We start from the raw sequence: 19,988 nt of genomic DNA, 5'->3' as shown, positions 1-19,988 counted from the left end.
CATTCCTAATTAAAATTTATAATTTTTTCAAAGAGATTTAGAAAAGAAAAAAAATAATTATAAAAGTGTCATATGAGAATGAGAGAAAAATTTTTAAATTTTAAATTTTTATTTTAGAAAATAAAATAAGATATTTTACTATTGATTTTTTTTTTATGTTTCTTTTAGTCGTATCTATAAAATAAATAGTGATAGATTAACTCAAAATGCACAGGGAGTATAGTCAGTAATTGGTGACTTAGGGATTTGTTTGTTACGCCTTGTGGCGGGTGATTCTACAGTGCTCCATGCCCCATCCGGCCACGCATGTTATTGGTTGCTGATGTGGAGCTTGTTTGTTACCGTGTGTGGCTACGATGCGCCTGACCTGGGAGTGAACGTGGCCCTATAATTTATAGATGCAAATTCAAAAAAGTAGAAGGCCGAAATGACATACACATTAAAAAGATTAAAAAGAGAAAATGGGAGTCTTAATTGGCGGATAAATCCTCTATTTATTTGTTTATTTAAACCATGTAAATGTAAATGTATTGGATTATGTTCAAAATTCAGGTCATTCCCATATAATTTCACACCAACCGTTTGATTAACCCTACTGCAGTTGTTGTTTAAATACCTTTTGTCAAACTTGCTGATCACGACCGCATTAATCTGATAGGAAAACTGAGTCAACAACTGGTTTATGTATTTCCAATCCGCTTTTCATGGCAAAAATTCACGGTTGTTTTTCCACATCATGTATGGGGTCCCAATAAAAGCGTACAACAGAAACAAGATGAGAACAAAATTGTCTTCACTATCTCGTTAAAATTGGATCGAAAAAGAATTGTGAAGATTGAAATAGATGAAAGCTTCAGCAATTAGGTTGTATAATGGAAATCGTGTAACCTTGCTATCTTCAAGTTTCACTGATTAGAGAACCTAACTCTTGACGAAATGCTGTAATTCTTTAGCTGCAATGCGTATATGAACATAAATATATCATATATGGTTCAGAATCATTGAGGAAATAGATGCTATATAAACACCACAACTCTGCAAAATGACAAGAACAACCAATATCCAAAGAAGTAAGCAACTATAGTATGAATTTCTACCAGACACAAAAGTGGTGGGACTTTAGAATGTTTTTAGAGTAACTTTAAGAAATTGACCAAAAAATAGTAACTGCCATGATACAATGAGAGTTTAGAACAATAAAAGAGTTGCTGAGCTCGCAATGGAAAACAGAAGGAAAATAATCAGTAATCAAATGCAAAAAATGATACATGTTTAGAGACAAGGTGCAGAATAATAATTTTGTCATGTTCAAGTATCTAAAAACTTATGTTTTCGTTTCCGCTGTGTCTTTCATGTTGGTTCTTCTTTTCGGAAAAATTCATCCTCCAGACACAACAGTGACCATGTTTAATTTACTGACTAGACACAACACTGGAGATAAATATTTGTATAAAAAGATATCTTACTTCAAACTCCTCATCTTTGGCTTTCTCCTTTAATGAGAACTTAACTATAAGAATTGGGTTAGAAATAGGGATACACAATACAAAACATCAGCTCATTTACATTCTTGATCACAATTTATAATTATTTTTTTTAATGAAAGGAACTCTTGCTAGCAGGTGTAGGCTTTTCATCAAATCTGGAGTGTTGCTGTTGCCGTTTGGGCATAGAAGGAGAGGCCATTCGAGTCAGAGCACGAGCAAAAGGGAAGAATGTAAATGGCAAAGTGTTCTTGGCCTTCTGGCCATTTTGTACTGGAGTAGCTATAACAAATTTAACCGCACAGTCACACTGTTATGTATACATTATAGGTGGCTACTCCAATGAAAATTTTATGATTGTCATCATGTGAAAATATTTCATTTTGACCATTGGATGATAGATTGTAGGGCTTGATTTTTACTTGAAGTAAAAGTGTTACCTTTATTCAAAATGTTGCTAAACAAATAAGTTACACTTTTTAAACAAGGATCATCATGAAAAGATGTTTTTGGCATCTTCATGGGAGTAGTTGCCTACATTATATTCAAGATATTCATCACTCAAAAAAGGCAGAACCTGAAATATATATACTTGGTAAAGTTCTAAACACACTTAGTGCCAGAAAAGCTTATATCTTATGCTATGTGATTTTTTTTTCAATAAGCAGAAACACTAATAACCTTAAAGCATGCATTTGACAAAAATATAAGGCTTTCTTTTAGATACTTCCTTAGCTTGACCTCTGCAAAATTTGCACCAATCTCAACCTCAATGATCATTACTTGAAAAGAACAAGAGAGTTTAGTAGTATTAGTTGATGAATAAAGGACAAAGATAAGAGAGAGAGAGAGAGAGGTAGGAAAATGTTTAGACCTCTGCAAGAGTAGTGCAGTTTGTAGAGGATGCCCAGTTCTTGGTCTGAGCTGCACAGAAAAATAATATAACTACATTTTTCCCAAGAAACATAACAATCCATATGTTAACCACTGAGAAAAAAAAGAAGAAACCATCAAGCCACCAACTCAATCCATATGCTAACACATGATTCCACATCCCTAACAAAGGAACTGCCAAGGCACCGACTCAATCAAAACAAGAGAAGAATACCAAAAACACAAACATTAATTCTGATAAAATAAAAAAGGAAAAAACATTGTCTGTATAATCAAAGCTTATCACTACACATGCATATATATCAGACTATCTGCTTAAGATAGGGTTATGATTCTTTATTTGTCCTTGAGCTGATCATGGAACAAAATACACATTTTTATTAAAAAAGGTTTAGCCATTTGCTACTAGATTCTTCTATAAGAAATGAGTTTCATGCTCTCTGCAATTCAGAATAAAATTGTTCAGTTAATTTGTTGTTCTCATGTTCTTCCAATTCAATCATCATTGCAAAATAATATTACAAATGAAAACATAAAGGGTCATGAAAAACTTTAAAAAGGAAACCAAAGTAACTTATAGTGAGAAAATTGCAATAATCTGTGTTTATATGCAGTAAATGATAGATTAGCATATGCATAGATTAAGTAACAAATCTTATAAAATACCAAATTTTCATCCTCATCTTTTCTAGTTTCATGTCAATCACTTTGACACTAAAGCAGAAATGGTGCACATAAGGTCTACATATAAAGTGGGGGGCATATATCATTACTCCACATTTCAGCAAGAGAAAATATAGGAACCAACACTTTTGTTGAAATCTGACCAGCACTTAACTATCAAAAGGAAAATGATTAATCCTACACCGTTAGATGTCATCTCACACCTTTGAAAATATTGATGATGGCTAATTGATGGCTAAACATCACAAATTCTGCTGGCCCCTAGCGCTCATCGAAAACTTTATAGTATATATAAAGTACATTCACTAATCACTTCCTGTGTTCAAGTAACATTTTTTTTTTCATTTTTGATGTTCTGAAACGTACATTTGTTGTGACAATAACACATAAGAAAGAATAAATAAAATATAGAAATGAAATCACATTAGTAACAAGAAATCTAAGCTAAAACCACCATTTAGAATTTAAAAATTGCTTTTCCTAAGCATCGCATTATAGATTACCACAAAGCAAGGTAATATAGCTCTAGGATTCAAAATACAGAGTTCTTCAATATCTGATGAGTCACGGCTTATTTTCTTGATCAATGAATCAAAACCCGAATCAGTCTCTTCCTGAATCTCTTGCAAAGGATTGTGAACTCTTCCAGCAATTACTCTGCACACTATAACACACTTCCTCAATATTGGTAATGCTTCCTCGTTGTATTCAAATAAAATAATGGAATCAAAGGCTTGATCACTTGTAGCAGTGGTGAGAACCCCACGTTCACCATGGAATTCTTGGTTTGCGTTGAAACCATGCTTCAGAATTTGGCACAAACCACATTGTTCTAAAGTGCAGCTGAGGATAGAAGAGTAATTTACTAGACCAAGGGAGCATGCAATGGTTGTTCCATAAAACCTCATGACTTCATTTCCATCAGCTATGCATCGAGGTTGCATGTTCTCAGCTATGTTTCTCACTCTTTCTCTGCATTCCTCAAAGGAAGCGAGTGTTTGTGGAGTGGTAAGAACTTTTAAGACACATTCTATATGTGCTGCTGCATTGGTTTCAGTAGTTTGAGGGTTCATATGTTTGGTTTGGCAAATTCTTTCTATGATCTTCCAAGATGAATCTTCTCTGTGAAGTTGCAAAACTGCGAACATGTGTATTCATGCATGTCACTTTTCAAATGTAGCCTTCTTACAAGTTTAAAAATAAGGCAACTACTCTCATGAAGATGCCAAAAATATCTTTTCATGATGATCCTTGTTTAAAAAGTATAACTTATTTATTTAGCAATATTTTAAATAAAGGTAACACTTTTACTTCAAATAAAATCAAGCCCTACAATCTATTATCTAATGGTCAAAATGATGTATTTTCACATGATGATAATCATTAAATCTTCATTGGATTAACTACCTAAAAATAATACTTGTGACGTTACTATAAATTGTCCAAATACATTCTCAAAATGACCATTTTTAACCGAAATTATATAGTGGTGGAGTACACTGGTCACTAGTCTATCTAAATAAGTGTTTGATTTAAGGAAAAGTATAGCTAACCAATAAGATTTTTGAACAATGTATAAACAATGTGAATTAATAGGGTTAAAAGAGTAAATTTAATTAGTAGCATTAAATTAGAGTGTAGTATATTTTCATTTGATTGGTAGTTGTTCATGTTGTTCAAAATTTTCATTGTTCTCCTAACACTCCCCTTGATTTAATTCCAAAATTAGATTCAAGTTTAAAATAATTTAAAAAATATGAATTGAATTGATTTGTAAATTCTATAAATTTATTTTATAAAAATATTATATAACAAAAATAATTACCATATTAGTTATTATTTATAAAAATGTTTGGTAACCAAAGAAAATTAGCCAAAAACAGTCATAACTTGCTTTATTTAACATTTATTAATTGTTGTGACAATTAATAAATGCTAAATAAGACAAGTTCTGACTATATTTTTTATCTTCGTAACATTAATATATTTTATATTTTAGCATATATTTTATATGAGTGACTGATTTTGTATTTGATTTTTGAAGTGTTTAAATAATATAGTTGTTTTTAACATTTGTTTCAATTTTTTTTATTTTTTCGAGAATTTGTTTCAAATTGAAATGATTTGGTATGTTAAAAATCTTATTTTTATTTTTTAGATATTAATTAGAAGAAAGATAGAAGGGCCTGGACCCTCGAATTGATAAGATCAGAGGGGATACGGTCCAATCACCGGAAATGAAGGCGATTATTAGTGGTGATAGAATATTGTGTGGTATATGAAAGATAAATATATAAAATCAATTTATTATATTAGTTTGTAAATTAAATCATTCTTATTTTATATAATGATTCTGAGTACAATAATTTATTTTTAATTCTATTAGTTCAAATAAAATAAAATCAATTACAAAAATATTTTATTCTAAATATACTCTTTTTTTTTTTCGAATATAGAGAAACTCGAACCCGCAACCTCTTAAATAAGTATGGAGAGACTATACCATTTGAGTTATAACTCGTTGGCTATTCCAAATATATTATTAATCTATAATGAGTAAAACATTTTATTAGTTTTAACTTTTAATAAAAACGTGTGGGGTTATTTAATTTTTAAAACGTAGCATTTGATATACAAAAAATAAATAAATAAATAAAACAGAAAAGGAAAAAAATAAACCCCCTGATTTCAATGATTTAACCATAAATTATTACTATAGTTTTGCTTATATATATATATATATATATATATATATAGATTCAATTCATAGTGTTTGTAGTGATGCTTATTCCTTCGCTTTTGAATATGAGAATATCCATGATATTCCTACTCCAGATATTTCTTTTGTGTATAAAATAATTAAATAGATTGCATCAAAACTTCAAAAGCTAAAAAGTGACGCGATATAGGATTTATTTGGATAAAAAGATAAAAAAAAGATATTGAGGAGTGTTAGGGTATCAACAGAATTTGTGATGTTTAGTCATTAATTAGTTATCATTAATATTTTTAATAGTATGAGATGATATTTAATGGTGTAGGATTATTTATTTTTCTTTTGATGGTTAAATACTGGCTAAATTTCAATAAAAATACTGGCCCTAAATTTTTTCTAAGATATTTTTATAAATAATTTTTTAATCTTTTAAAAATAATTAATTTAATATTTAAATATTTTATATAAAAATATTTTTTATTTATTAATAATATTTGAATATAATAATGTAAAATAATTATTTATTTATTTACTTATTTATTATGATAAAATATATTTTAAAAATAAATGTAAGTTATAATTTTTAAATAGTTATTTTTTAACATTTTTAAGATTTTATTTTTAATTTTAAAAATTTGTCAAACATATTAAAAAATTTAATTTTTTTAAAAAATTTAATGATACATAAACGAACTTATAAGGATTTTGTCAACGAACTATAACTTAAATAATATAGTATCACCGTACTCACTTATTCTTAATTTAAAAAAAAAAAAAACTAATAAGGATTTCAAAGTTGATCAAATAAATTGGATCGATTTGAAACAGGGTGCTGGACTGCTGGTGTGTAGGACATGAATTAAAGCTGAAGGATTCAAAACAAACGTATCCAATGAAAATCAACACGAAATAAAAAAAAAAAAAAGAAAATTTCCTACAGAATTGACCCTATTGGCTATTGCAACGTTCAAAAACAATATTGGAGAAATTCCAGTGGCTTTGTGGAATAAAAAAATATTTAAGTCTTAATGCATTCTATTAATTTATAAATAAAAATTATATCTATTTATATTTGTATTTATTTAAAAGATGAATTAAGACTCTCAATTATTATTTAAAAAAAAATATGATTACTCTGAGAGTCGAAATAATAGAAATATGTGGTTCAATCCATCATGTGTTATTGTCTTATGATTATTAATAGAAAAATAAATTTAATTCAACAAGAGAAAACAAATAAATGACGATCAATACCTGAATTCTCAGTGATATTGTAATCTTCCACACATTTTTCTTGTTTGTCACGACATTGATGATGATGATCATGATGACATGTTGATGTTAGTGGAACCCTATTAGAACCTTTGTGCATCGAAATCTTTGACTTTAAGTAACCACTGCATTGGTAACAATCAACATATTGTGTTTTCGTCAAAGACATACCTCTTCTTGTTGATCTATTTGATGATTCTTCCATCCCTTTGTTGCCACCATCTTCGCGAGTATTATTGATGTGAGTGTAAGGATAAGATAGATAAGTCTTAATCTTAATTTCCTCGCTCGTGTCATCAAGGACAATATCATGTGTGACAGGATCAAAGATTATTGCATCATCACCACCACTATGTTGTTTCTCTGAATTTGAACCTTCTATGACTTTGTCTCGTGCGTTTTGTTTTCTATGGTGCTGCCTTCTACTTGTCATGGGATCATGAACTTCTGTTGAGTGAGGTTTGCAATAATGAAGTGAATTCTTCAGAGATAACCAAACCTCAGACATTATCCTTATTCTTTGAATAATAATAATAATAATATTTTTGTTTTAATTTCTTTATGATCATAAGAGATTTATCCTCACAGTATCTATAGGCCTTAATCTAATTTCAAAGGTAACTAAACAATCATGGAAACTCAATTATAAATTTTTTTTGTATTATTACATAAGATTTTTTATTTAAAATTTGATTCCTTTGCTGGATCATTCACTAATTATGGGATGCTCATGAAAAATATTGTTGAGGAGCATGACCTGTCCACAGTTCATGTCAAGCTTTTAATAGAAAAAAATTTAATAATTTTAAACTCCAGACTCCCAATTCTTTTTTAAATTGAATTTCAAGTTCCCAATTTGTTTATTATTCAAATCCCAAAAATGTTTTCTTTTGTTGACGAATAGATATGAAAAGATATAATGTATTATTTCATCGTCATTATTTAGTTACTATTATTGTTTAAAAAATTTTTTCTTTTTCTTTTAACCTACCTATAATAATTAAACAAAAATGTTAGCCTGACAAAATTAAGTCCAACCAAATTATGTTTATTGTACGTGCACATTTTTTTTTTTCAACATCTGTATTGTCTTCTCTTCTTCTTCTTATTCTTCTATATATATGTTCAACAAAATTAGTAAGGCAGAAATTCACCTGTAGTCAATTTTATATAATGTTATTATTTAATTTGAAAAAAAAAGTTTATTATATACAAATTGTTTAATTAAAAAACTAATTTAAATTAGACTAAACAGTTATTTTTAGTTTTTTACTCTCTTCTTTTTTGTTACGTTTTTAAAATTCATTATCTTCTAATTTTTCAAAACTAATCTCAAACTTTTAATTGGTATGTCCTTCTTATTCGTATTTTTTAATTGAATTTTTTTATTTCAAATGTATCCTTATTTTTTATTTTTATTCAATTCTCTTTGAATGATGAAAATTATTTAATAAATACGCAAATGTTCATCTTATCACACCATTTGATGTTCAGGACGAAACAGAAAAAGATGGTTCCATTTATGACCTTTTGTTCGTATCGTAAGCTTGGTTTCCACCTTCCATGTGGATCCTAATTTTTTTTCTCCTTCTTTTTTGATTCCTAATTTTTCCTCCTTCGCCATTCCTATACAAACAAAAAGACGTGAGCTTTGTTTTTTTTTCCAGAATACCAAACTTTACTTTTTCAAACAATTTGTATACATATATTTCACATAAATTAAATAAATAAAAGTAAAAGATAAATTTAAAGAAAGAAATTTGGTCAAGAAGAATAAAAAAAAAAGAATGTAACAAATTCATCATTTAGGAATAATACACAAAAAGAATTAAAAAATAATTTTTAAAATGTGGTTATTTGATTTATTCAAACCGGTTTTTCAAAAAAAATCATTTATATAAAATAAACCGATTTTTTTATCAAACCAAATAATAACTGGTATCAATAATCTAGAAATAGCTTCATGTGAAGTTGACTGTAAATGAGTTTCTACCAAAAAAAATTTGTTTGATACAAAAATTTTAGTGTATAACACAAATTTTTTAAAAGACTATGTGTTTATAACATTAATGAGTCATCCAACTAGCAAAATATGTTTTGTAGCAAAAATTTATGTGTAAAGATTTTTGTATTATTGATAAATTTTTGTATTATATACAAATTTTTTTATACTATATTGATAAGTTCATATGCTATATTTAAAATTTTTTATGTTATATAATAAATTTTTATGTTCTTTAACAAAAAATTTTATGTTAAAGAAGTGAAAAGAAAAACGTAATGCATACTTGCGTTGATTTTTGTTTAATTTGTGCCACTTAGTTGAATTTGGATTATTTATGATGAAAATATATTAAAAATAGTTATTAAAAATGTGGGGATCAGAGATTTGTTTATCATGATTTTTTTGAGTTAATACTCAAAGTGGTTCATAAACACGTAATCGAGTTTCATAAACGGTCCTAAATTTACATTGACTCCAATATTGTCCCTGAATTTAATAAAAGTGACTCAAAGTCATCTCTAAAACATTTTTTGGAGAATATTTCTTAACGACGTGATGACATATACGGAGAGACGCCACGGTGGATTGGTAACGGCTATATGATGTGGCTGTTATGGCCATTTAACTCAATTTAGTAGGGGTGTTTATAGATCGGATCATATCCGCAGTAAATATTTGCATCCGATCCGAAAATTGTGGATACGATCCGATCCGCAAACTGATCGGATCGGATCGCGAATATCTGCTCTGCATTTGTGTATCTGATCTGTGGATCCACAGATCCACACAATAATAATTAAAAAATAAATAAATATATATGTTAGTTTCTCAGCCTTTCAAGAATTAAATTCACATTTCACCCTAACCTAATCCTAATCTCACTTCTCTTGCGCTGCATGTAACACCCTACCACACAGAGCTTTACACCTAGGATGTAAAACAGAGGTGGTGTGGTATTACGACCTCTAAAATAAAAATATATATAATAATATTTAAAAGGATACAGTATACGAGAAACTTTGAAAAACGGATAAAGCAAAAATCGTAAAATAAAAAGTGCAATGCTCCGGAAACAAGATTACTTACGTGTGAAGAAACTAAGGTTCAAAGGCATAAATAAACAGAAAGTATGAATAGAGGGTAAAGAATACAAAATAATAAGCTCCTAACTCAGTCTGCGAAGTTAAGGCTAGCCGGAGAATATTTACATACAGAATATATAGCCCGTAGCCCAAAATACATGTTTAAATTCATCCACTTCGCTGCAGAAGCTCCAGACGCCTACCGAGGTACCTCTCGACCTGCATCTGAAAACAACAACATAGTATGGAATGAGAACCGGAGGTTCTCAGTATCGTAAAGGTGCCACGCACATAAGATATAAGGTCTTGGGAATGCCACAGGCAATCCTAGAACGCCGACACTCATATTATAAACCTTAAAGAACTAAAACAGAAGCCATGAATCAGGGTGGTTCTCTAAGGCTTTCTAAACTAAACTAATTCCTTAAATCTAACTAAAACGTAGCTAGAGCCCTAACTCTCTCTGTCTTTCCTCCGTTCTCCATCTCCGGTGAAGTTGTAAAGACAAACAAACAGACAATGACAAATACAGGTAGGATACAAATAATACAGATAGCAAATACAACAAATAACATATTATAATCACTTATGCAATCCCAATTAATGCACAAACAAGCAAGCAAATTAAACAATATGCACATGATGCATGCCTGTCCTATGGCTGATGAGTCTCATCTGTCGGTTATCAAGTCAACCCGACAAGTCTGGCTGCTAAAGCCTGGACTGTCCCCCGTCTCGCATCCCCAAGACTCTATGCATAGCTTTTTCACACACACACACACACACACATTATATTAAATTTCTCAATGGGGGTATCATTCCCGGGAATTTATACGTGACCGGTCACCCTTACGACGTAGGGTCAACAGAGTATCGAGTCTCAACCTGGAACACACACACACACATATATTATATTAAATTTCTCAATGGGGGTATCATTCCCGGGAATTTATACGTGACCGGTCACCCTTACGACGTAGGGTCAACAGAGTATCGAGTCTCAACTTAGAACACGTGGTGGCAAGCCATGGTACTTTACCCAGAAAAATTCGTATCTCAGATAATCATTTCATATTCATTCATAAACATTTCATAATCATTTATTATGGCCATATCATCACTTATACATCATATAATTACACTTTTATGCATAACTTATCATAATCCAGAGCAAGTGGGGAGAAACCACAACCCTTGTGTCTACCCGGAGAGCCTCTATACTAACCAACCTGGAGCAAGTGGGGCGAAACCACAACCCTTGCGTCTACCAAGGATGTACGTTCTCATATGCCCAAGAGAAACAAATAAGGGGATCCTAACCTCCCACCATCTCGCTAGGGGCGATTTTACAATACCAGGAGGCACAAAGAAGGGTATCCTCACCTTCCACCATCTCTTGGGGTCACAATTTCTAGAATGAATACTCAAATGTAACATTTATTCTTTTCTTTAGCCAGTTCAAAATTCAAGTAGTATATATATATATATATGCACCCTACCTCCCCATACCTAAATCATTACTTCTCAAACTTTCTTCATCTCCAAGTTACCACTTATTCCTTGCTTCATCTCACTACTGGGTATACTATTAAGATCTACAATTAAAATAGTGAAAATAGAGGTTTAGAGGTTTAAAATAATGTTTAAAACACAAAAATCTCATTTGTTGAAAACAAGGGTCACGCGTACGTGTGGGCCACGCGTACGCGTGGGAGTGCATTTACTGAAGGATCACGCATATGCGTGGGCGTACAATTTTCTATGCTCGTGTATGCAAGCACCCTGCTTGCGTACACGAGATACCCAACCCGAATAGGTTGGTCGCGTCGCATGCAGTGGTGGCGTACGCAAGTTATGCAGAACAGCAACAATGCTAAATGCTACAGAGTTTCCAACTTTGCACTCCAAACTTCCGACGCGCATAACGTTTTCATTTTAAAATATTTTTCATCCGTTCTTCGAACGGCATAAACTTCACGGACTCAATTTTCATTTAAAATAAGTTTGAATTAATTTAGTGGTCTGGAAGCCAAGTTATGGTTCGTCGAAATTTGGCCAAAAATCAGTTTCACATAAAAACCTTCAAACCTCAATTTTCATTAAAACCAAACTCAAAACCAAACTTCTAAAGCAACAATCAACTCAACAATATATTAAAGCACACCAACACCGTACTAAATTGTTCATATCACACCACCTTCAATCATACTTCATTATTATATAATTTCAACCTAATTTCATCATTAACATTAACATATGTCCACTTACTCAATGTATATCTTCATATCTTCCTATCATTCACCACCATCTCACCAATTAACATACTATTACCAATATACACAACAATCATCCAACACATATTCAATTCACATCATAATCATCATCAAGGGTGCTAAGCATTAAATGTTTTCATACATTCCAACCTATCCTATAGTGATATAGCCTAAGTTTTCACAGAACATTATATGTTAAATACGTAAAACCTAAACCATACCTTGGTTGATTTCTACGTATTGTCCAAGGAAAATCACCAAAGCCAAAAATAGCCCCACAAGTCCAAAATCACTAAAGCATGGACACTAATCCTCCACCAAGCCTCCAATGTATACAATCAAGCTCCAATTTACTTATACACAAACCTAATTCACATATATTACACATACATACCCAAAATTCAATATCTAATATACTCAATTAAGGAATTAGCTAAGGTTCTAGAATTCTCACCTTATACAAGTACCAAAGAAGCAAGATTGAACGTTCTCCTCAAGCTAATTCGAGCCTAAACACCAAAATTGAACAATTTTCATTACCTTTGTTCATAAATTTCGAAACTGAAGGTGAAGAAATTGAGGAAGAAAATGTGGATTCTTTACCTCACAATATTTCAAACTTTGTAGAACTCGACGCCACGATCGCGTGGCCACAAACGGTGCGGTGATTGGAGCTCCGGATCAAAAATTATGATTTGAATGGAATTGAGGGTTTTGGAACTTAAGGTATTCTTCCCCCTTTTTGCTTGCTTCCCAGCACGTTTTGCATGCAGAAATGGGAAGGGAAGGAGCTGATGCTCATTTATTTAATGAGTCGGTTGGGCCCGCAGGCCCAGTTTGGACCCGGTTTGACCGGTTTGGCTCGTTCGGCCCAATTTTTGGCTAAATTTTTTGAAATTAGTGTCAAAATTCTTATTTTAATTAGCTCTATCCTATTTTACTATAAAATTTACATTTTTAATCTCCTTTATTAAAAGTTAATTTATTGATTAATTATTCGCTAATTTTACGTAGTTTACACTGCAACCCCAACTTACAACCATTCACCACAAATCTCTCACCCATTCACCCCTAACTGCACCCATTCATCCCTAATCTCTCACCCATTCACCCCTAGATGCAACCATTCACCCCAAATCTCTCATCCATCCTCAGAGTCAGAGACACCAAACCACCCATCGGCCACTTTGTCTTTGTATTCCTGATCACCGTCGGAAGCTGCTCACCGAAGATCTCCTGATGTTCCTCCCTCTTCGTGGCATGCTTCTTGTCGGAGTTGTTCCTCGCGAAGTCGCGTAGTCAGGTTCGTCCCCTTTGTTGCATTCTCATCGATCACCGTTGCTTCCTCCGTGACCGTGGTTCATGGTTCGTGGTTCGTGGTTCTTGGTTCTCGCTGGCATTCTCGTCCCCTGGCTCCCTCGGCTTGACAACCTCTGTTCTCTGTTCTTGACCTCCTCCGTACTCAATTCCTGCCACATCTCCTTATCTCCATCCTCCTGAACCATCTTAGGTATTATAACTAAGTACTTGTATTAGTATATAATAACTTAGATTATTTTTTTTCAATTTACTAACATATTTTACTAATTTTTTAATTGATATTTTCTTAATAGGAATACATGATTGCTAAATTTACCTTATGGCTGCTGATTTAAGAAGGGATCAACTTATTTTACTTTTGTTTTATTTTAAGCATTTGCAAATTGTTTAGACCTTTAGTGTGTTATAGTGTTGCTGTTTTATTTTAAATGAGACATGTATTTTATTGCTTGTTGTCTTCACTTATTATTGGAATTGTTTGTTGGAATATTTGGTATTATATTTATTTGTTTGTATATTTTAGTTATAATTATTATTCATATCAATCCTACTAGAGAACCAACAGGAGTCTAGCCAACAACAAGCCAATAAGTGTTTTTGAACTGTACTTTATACTAATTAATTGTCATTAATTAGTGATTATTTAAATTTTATTTTTTAAAGATACAAAATTAATGATTATTAATTACCTCTTCTTACTCTAATTCACCTTTTACCATTTATTACATAAATCCTAATTCCTCTTTCAAAAAAAAAAATTCGAATCTCAAAAAAAAAAAAAAAACACCAAAACATAAGATAAAGAATTATTCAAATCCTAAGAAAAAAAACATACAAAACATAGTAAAAAAAATATCCAAAATTAATAAAAAGAATCATCCAAATCCTAAGAAAAAACATACAAAATATAGAAAAAATAATCATCCAAAACTAATAAAAAGAAACATATGAAATTTAGAAAAAAGAAACATAAAAAACTAATTAAAAGAATCATTCAAAACCAAATAGGAGGAGGAGAAGAAGAGCCACAGGGTAGCCGGTGGGGGACTCGCGGTGGCGCGTTGCGAGGAGGAAGCCACAGAGGCCACACATAGTGAGTGGATGAGTCGCCATGGATCAGAGTAGTTGATCCCGCATCGCGAATGGGGCCTGGCGCTGGCTACGTCACGACAGATGAAGAGCCGTAGGATGCAGATTATGCACTGTTTGGCGCGACGGATGGAGGCCGTGAGGGTATTTGGCGGTGCAGATGCGTCGAGTTATGATCCCGCAGCAATGGAGGCGGCTATGTCTAATGAAAAAGGACGGCGGCGGGACGCTAGGAAGAGGCCGCGCAGCGCGACAAAAGACGCGGTGGTGGTCGGCGGCACCAAAAACTGCGTGGAGACGGCAGATTTGTGGATGGAGAGATTTGATTATTTCCAATTGAATGGAAAGGGATTAGGTTTTTTATGGATTGTTTTTATTGCGTACTATAAATGTGATTAGGATAAATGTAGATAGAATTTTTTTGAATTTTGAATTTTGATTTTTAAATTTTTATTTATTTATGAAATTTAAATTATAATAGAGTTGACTTATGTTGGCTGGTAGGGGAGTTATTTTTCTATACTTTTTCTTATTCATATATTGTATTATTTTATTTTTGTTATTTAGGAAATGTTTGATTAAAATTATTTTAGGAATAAATAGGTTTAAAAGTGTGAAAGAAATATTTTTATTGAATTTTTTACATAGAAATATGATTAAAAAAAGAAGGTTCAATTATGCAGATATATCGGATATCCGATCCAATAATAAAAAACGCGGATATCATATCTGATCCGATCCGATTGGGATTGTGCGAATTGGATCGAATTTTCGGCCATATCCTATCCGATCTACGTACACTCCTACAATTTAGTCCCTGAAGTGGTTTATAACCCTAATCCCCAATTTGAATTCCAAATAATTGTGTTCACTATTAGAAGTCACTTTCTTTCTTCTTCTCTACTCTAAGTCTCTACTTCTTCTTCTCTGTCATTGTTAAGCGTGGTTTGAATGGGTCATGATAGGTGGAGGTAGCAACCTTGTTGGTAGCTCCAGTAATCGACGATCCGAGGGTAGCTGTGGGAGGAGAACCACCAGAAGCAATCATGAACGACTTTCAAATAGGTGTGAGTGTAGTAGCTAATCCTTCCTCAGCTCAAATGGTCAGGAATAGATGCGAATCTAGGGAGACTATTTTATGGTTGTCCTGACTACAATGTAAGTGTTTTTTGTTAATGTGTATAGCTAGTGTCTTTGCTCATTCAATTTGTAACATTTCTTCTATATGGGTATGAAATGTGATTTGCAGAGTATTAACAAGAGATGGTGTGATCTTTTTATGTGGGCTGACAAAGTTCCAGATGAAAAAGAAGTAAATAGCAGAGATAATCCTGAATTTAAAATAGAAGAGTGGAGAATAAAATTTGCCTAGAAGATTGAAAGCTTGGAGTGTGAAGTTAGGGCTCTAAAAGTGGTATTTTATTTGTTGTTGGTTATTGTTATGTTAATAATTGTGATTTTTGTCTGTGTAGCATGGAAGTGGTGAAGGCCATTTAGATATTGTGAAATAGAAAAGTCTAAATGTGATGTGATTGTTGTACCTTATGAACAAATGAATAGAAATGATAACACAATATTCTATTTTGTCATTGTTGTTGCTAATTGTAATTTAGAAATGAAGGAATATGAAATTAAAGAACAATAATAAAATTTTAAACATTCATTGATAACATTTAGCTTATGTTAATTGTTTCCAAATTTGTTTGTGTCAAACTAGACACTATAAAAAAATAACATTGAGTATTTAATTCAAATTAAAATATATATACTCTGACACATGAAACTCAGAAATTATAAAATTCAATGTTTAAAACCAAAATATCTCAATGAAAAACATCTAAATGTTCAATTCTTAGATTTTTTTTGGTAGTTTAATTTGAACTCTGGAGTTGGTACAAATCGTAGGACGTTACGCAACCTTAAAGCTGTAGCTGCAGATGCACCAACTATTGGATCAATATGAGTAGTTGTTAGTGGTGGAATATTTGAAACTGAAATAGTGGGTGGTGGAGAAGCATTTGAAACATTTGGTAGAGGAGCATTGGTGGCTAGTGGAGGAATTAAAGTTGGTACAGTTGGTGATGGTGAAACAGTTGAGGGACGAGGTTGTTTTCTTTTTTGTGAGAGCTTTGCGGCCTTGTTTGGAGTTACACAATAGTTGTTGCAACCTGTAGGACAATATTTAATTAAATGGAAAGAAATATATAAAACAACAAGAAAAGAGAACAATAATTGAAAACCTTTTGAGAGTCTTCATTTTCTGACACAATGGATTGATTCATGCCAAGATCAATCTCAGTAACATTGCTTTCATCTTGTACTTCAGTTGCAGTAGGTGGAGATTGTTGCTAAGTATCTATATCAACTTCATCAGATGCAGCAGCAGCAACTGCAATAGTTGTAGACCCTTATCACCACAATAGCGGTAAGAACCCTCTTTATATACCATCTTTATCTTGGTAGTCTTCTGCTTCTTACTTTCCACTCGACCTTTATCAGCATTCTTTTTTCGTTTTTGGTTAAGTGTTCCTGACATCTTCTTAAATTTGGATGTTTGTAGTCTGTTGTAGATTGACTTCTCCCATAATTTCTGGTCAAAAATAGAATTGATATAGAATACATATATGTCATTGTATGCATTTATTGTCAACTATTTATGACAAAAATTTCTTCTACATCACTCGTCTAAAAGAAATTTGAATAAAATATATATTTAAATTCGAATAATATTGTCATTCTTATTCACTTTATCAATTTATAAATTTTTTTACTTTAAATATTAAATTCATAAAGAATCAAATCCCATAAGTTTTGTTTCGGCTCCTCACTTTCACTACATTCCTTAATGCCTAGACCTTATTTCTAGCTAGCTTAGCTACTAAATCTGCTAGTCTATTACACATGCGATGCGAGGACCAGATTAGAAGAAAAGAAGTTAAAACTTGGAATTATACAGAGAATGTCTTGAACAATAATATTTGTTAAATATATATAATATGAAGTTGCTTCGCTTGCTCTCTATTCAGCTTTCATACATGTAAACTATCAGTCTCCAAAATAATATGTTCTCCATGCATCCCTTAGGCATTTGAACTGTCCATAAGGTGGAGATAAGTGTATATGTCCAATAAAATACTATTATGAATTATTATTATTATTTTTTTATAAAAAATAAATTTTTATAATTTATAATAGTGTCCTTAATTAAAATTAAAAACGAATAATTACAATAGAGATCATAATAATGAGATATACGCTTTTTGAGTATTTTTAATTTAAATTATTCTTAATCGTATAATCATTAAAAATGGGACATTAGTGATTCAGATATAATAGTTTTCATTGGATGAAGATTAATAGATCTCATTTATTAAATTATATATATAAATGGTATATATAGAAATATAACCATTGAACTGGCTCACTCTAAAAATTTTTAATGATTATAATTACCGTATATTTGTCAATAGGATATTCTTATGATAAACATAATATTAGAATTTTCTTTTGACCTACGACTATCATAGTAATTGACAATGTATTTGTTATACTTTGATTCCGGACACCTAACACCCTACGGTGTTAGTTGAATGAACATTGTGTATGATTTAAATACTTGTAGAATTAATGATCAGTCAAAATAGAATCCATCAACTATGATAGTGAGTTTGAGCTCTACGATTATAATGAATGAAATAAGCAATGCCTTGGTCAAGGGGTTTGAATGAATTAAGAAATGAGTTTTCTTAAGTCATTCATAATTCATTATAATAATGGTAACAAGTTAGAGTTTGACAATCAAACCATACTCTAAAAGTTAGCCAAGAGCTCAAAAGATGGAAGGAGTTGTATTTTTATTCATCTTAGGTTCTTAGTAAAAATATTATTACTTCATCCTATCGGGTCATCAAGGAGCGTTGCTAGATGCCAACCTTGATTAGTAAATTTAGTATGACTAATTTACTACCCGCTTAGTATTGAACCTATTGGGTCACACACTAATGAGTGTTCTAATCCTTGGTAAATAATCATTTAATTATTATTCTGATTAAATCAAATAAATAATTATATTAATTCAAATGGAATATTATTATATTCTTTGCTAACACCATGAATATAATAATATGATAATTGAAAATATTAAATAATTAATTATTTATTCTATGATGAGTTTTAAATATGGATAAGATTCTAACTGATTATATTTCAAATTAAGTTGTAATTTAATACATAAATCAGACACCAATCTCATACTATATATATATATGATAAAAGAAAAGAAGATAAGTTTTTCTTTTACTTACACATACACATATATTCCAATAAATTACTTTATTACTTACACTGCGTATTATAAACACTTGTAATTCTACAATAAATTCCCCTTTCAATGTTGAAATCGATCCTAAGAAATTTTGGCTTAAATTAAGCTAGTATATATAACAGCACTTTCAAAGTTTTGAGCCACCATATAATTTGTACTAATCTTTATGGTTCTATAGAGTACTCTTCATATAATATCACTTTATTTTTTTCTGTTTACTTATTAATTAAAGTATAGTTACAGCTGATCTTGGTGCAGCTACAATCTTCCAAATTTGAATCCTTTTTCACCATACTTTTTATAAGCACTCTTATTAATGGTGAACTTACCATTTGGTTCTAGCATCCACATCAGATGATATTGTTCCTCCCTTTATCATAGTATGGGCAATTCCAACTAACAGACTTTAATGAACCATCAATGTGAATGAATAATGTATCTAACTTTTTTTGTTTTAATGGTAGATTTGTGACTTGGTGTGAACAAGAGATTATATTAAATACTTTCGTCTTATAAAAAATGACCAATATACTAAAATTAACCATCAAAATTAATCATAGTATAAAATATATATTAAAAAATAAATATACATTAAAAATAAATTAAATTATAGATATATTTATACATAAATATAAATACATTAATAACTAATTTTAGTATATAAATAACATTACTTTTTTAATAAAAAATAGCTTTATTGAATTCACGTATTATCACCTATTATTAGTAGTTGTTATATTGATTTTTCATTTCTATCTTTATATTAATATATTTTAGGGATAAAAATGTTTCGGTTCAAATTAAAAAAAATCAAAATTAATACAATCTGATATAATTCATATCTA

The 19,988-nt window shown here is 31.0% G+C and overlaps 1 protein-coding gene across 1 annotated transcript; it reads right to left on the bottom strand.

Annotated features, from left to right (window-relative positions):
* Positions 1–1,596: 1,596 nt before the first annotated feature.
* On the bottom strand, positions 1,597–7,558 carry LOC112735647 (uncharacterized). The gene is made up of 4 exons (XM_025785175.1): positions 7,033–7,558; positions 3,566–4,200; positions 1,925–2,018; positions 1,597–1,766 (listed from the first exon to the last, which is right to left on the bottom strand). The coding sequence occupies exons 1-4, from the start codon at positions 7,556–7,558 to the stop codon at positions 1,597–1,599; spliced, it is 1,425 nt and encodes a 474-aa protein (XP_025640960.1).
* Positions 7,559–19,988: the final 12,430 nt, after the last annotated feature.

The sequence above is a fragment of the Arachis hypogaea genome, chromosome 3 (genome assembly GCF_003086295.3).
Source record: "Arachis hypogaea cultivar Tifrunner chromosome 3, arahy.Tifrunner.gnm2.J5K5, whole genome shotgun sequence".
NCBI classification, from domain to species: domain Eukaryota; kingdom Viridiplantae; phylum Streptophyta; class Magnoliopsida; order Fabales; family Fabaceae; genus Arachis; species Arachis hypogaea.
Note: the sequence above shows the minus strand (reverse complement) of the source record. Positions and strands in the feature narration are given on the sequence as shown.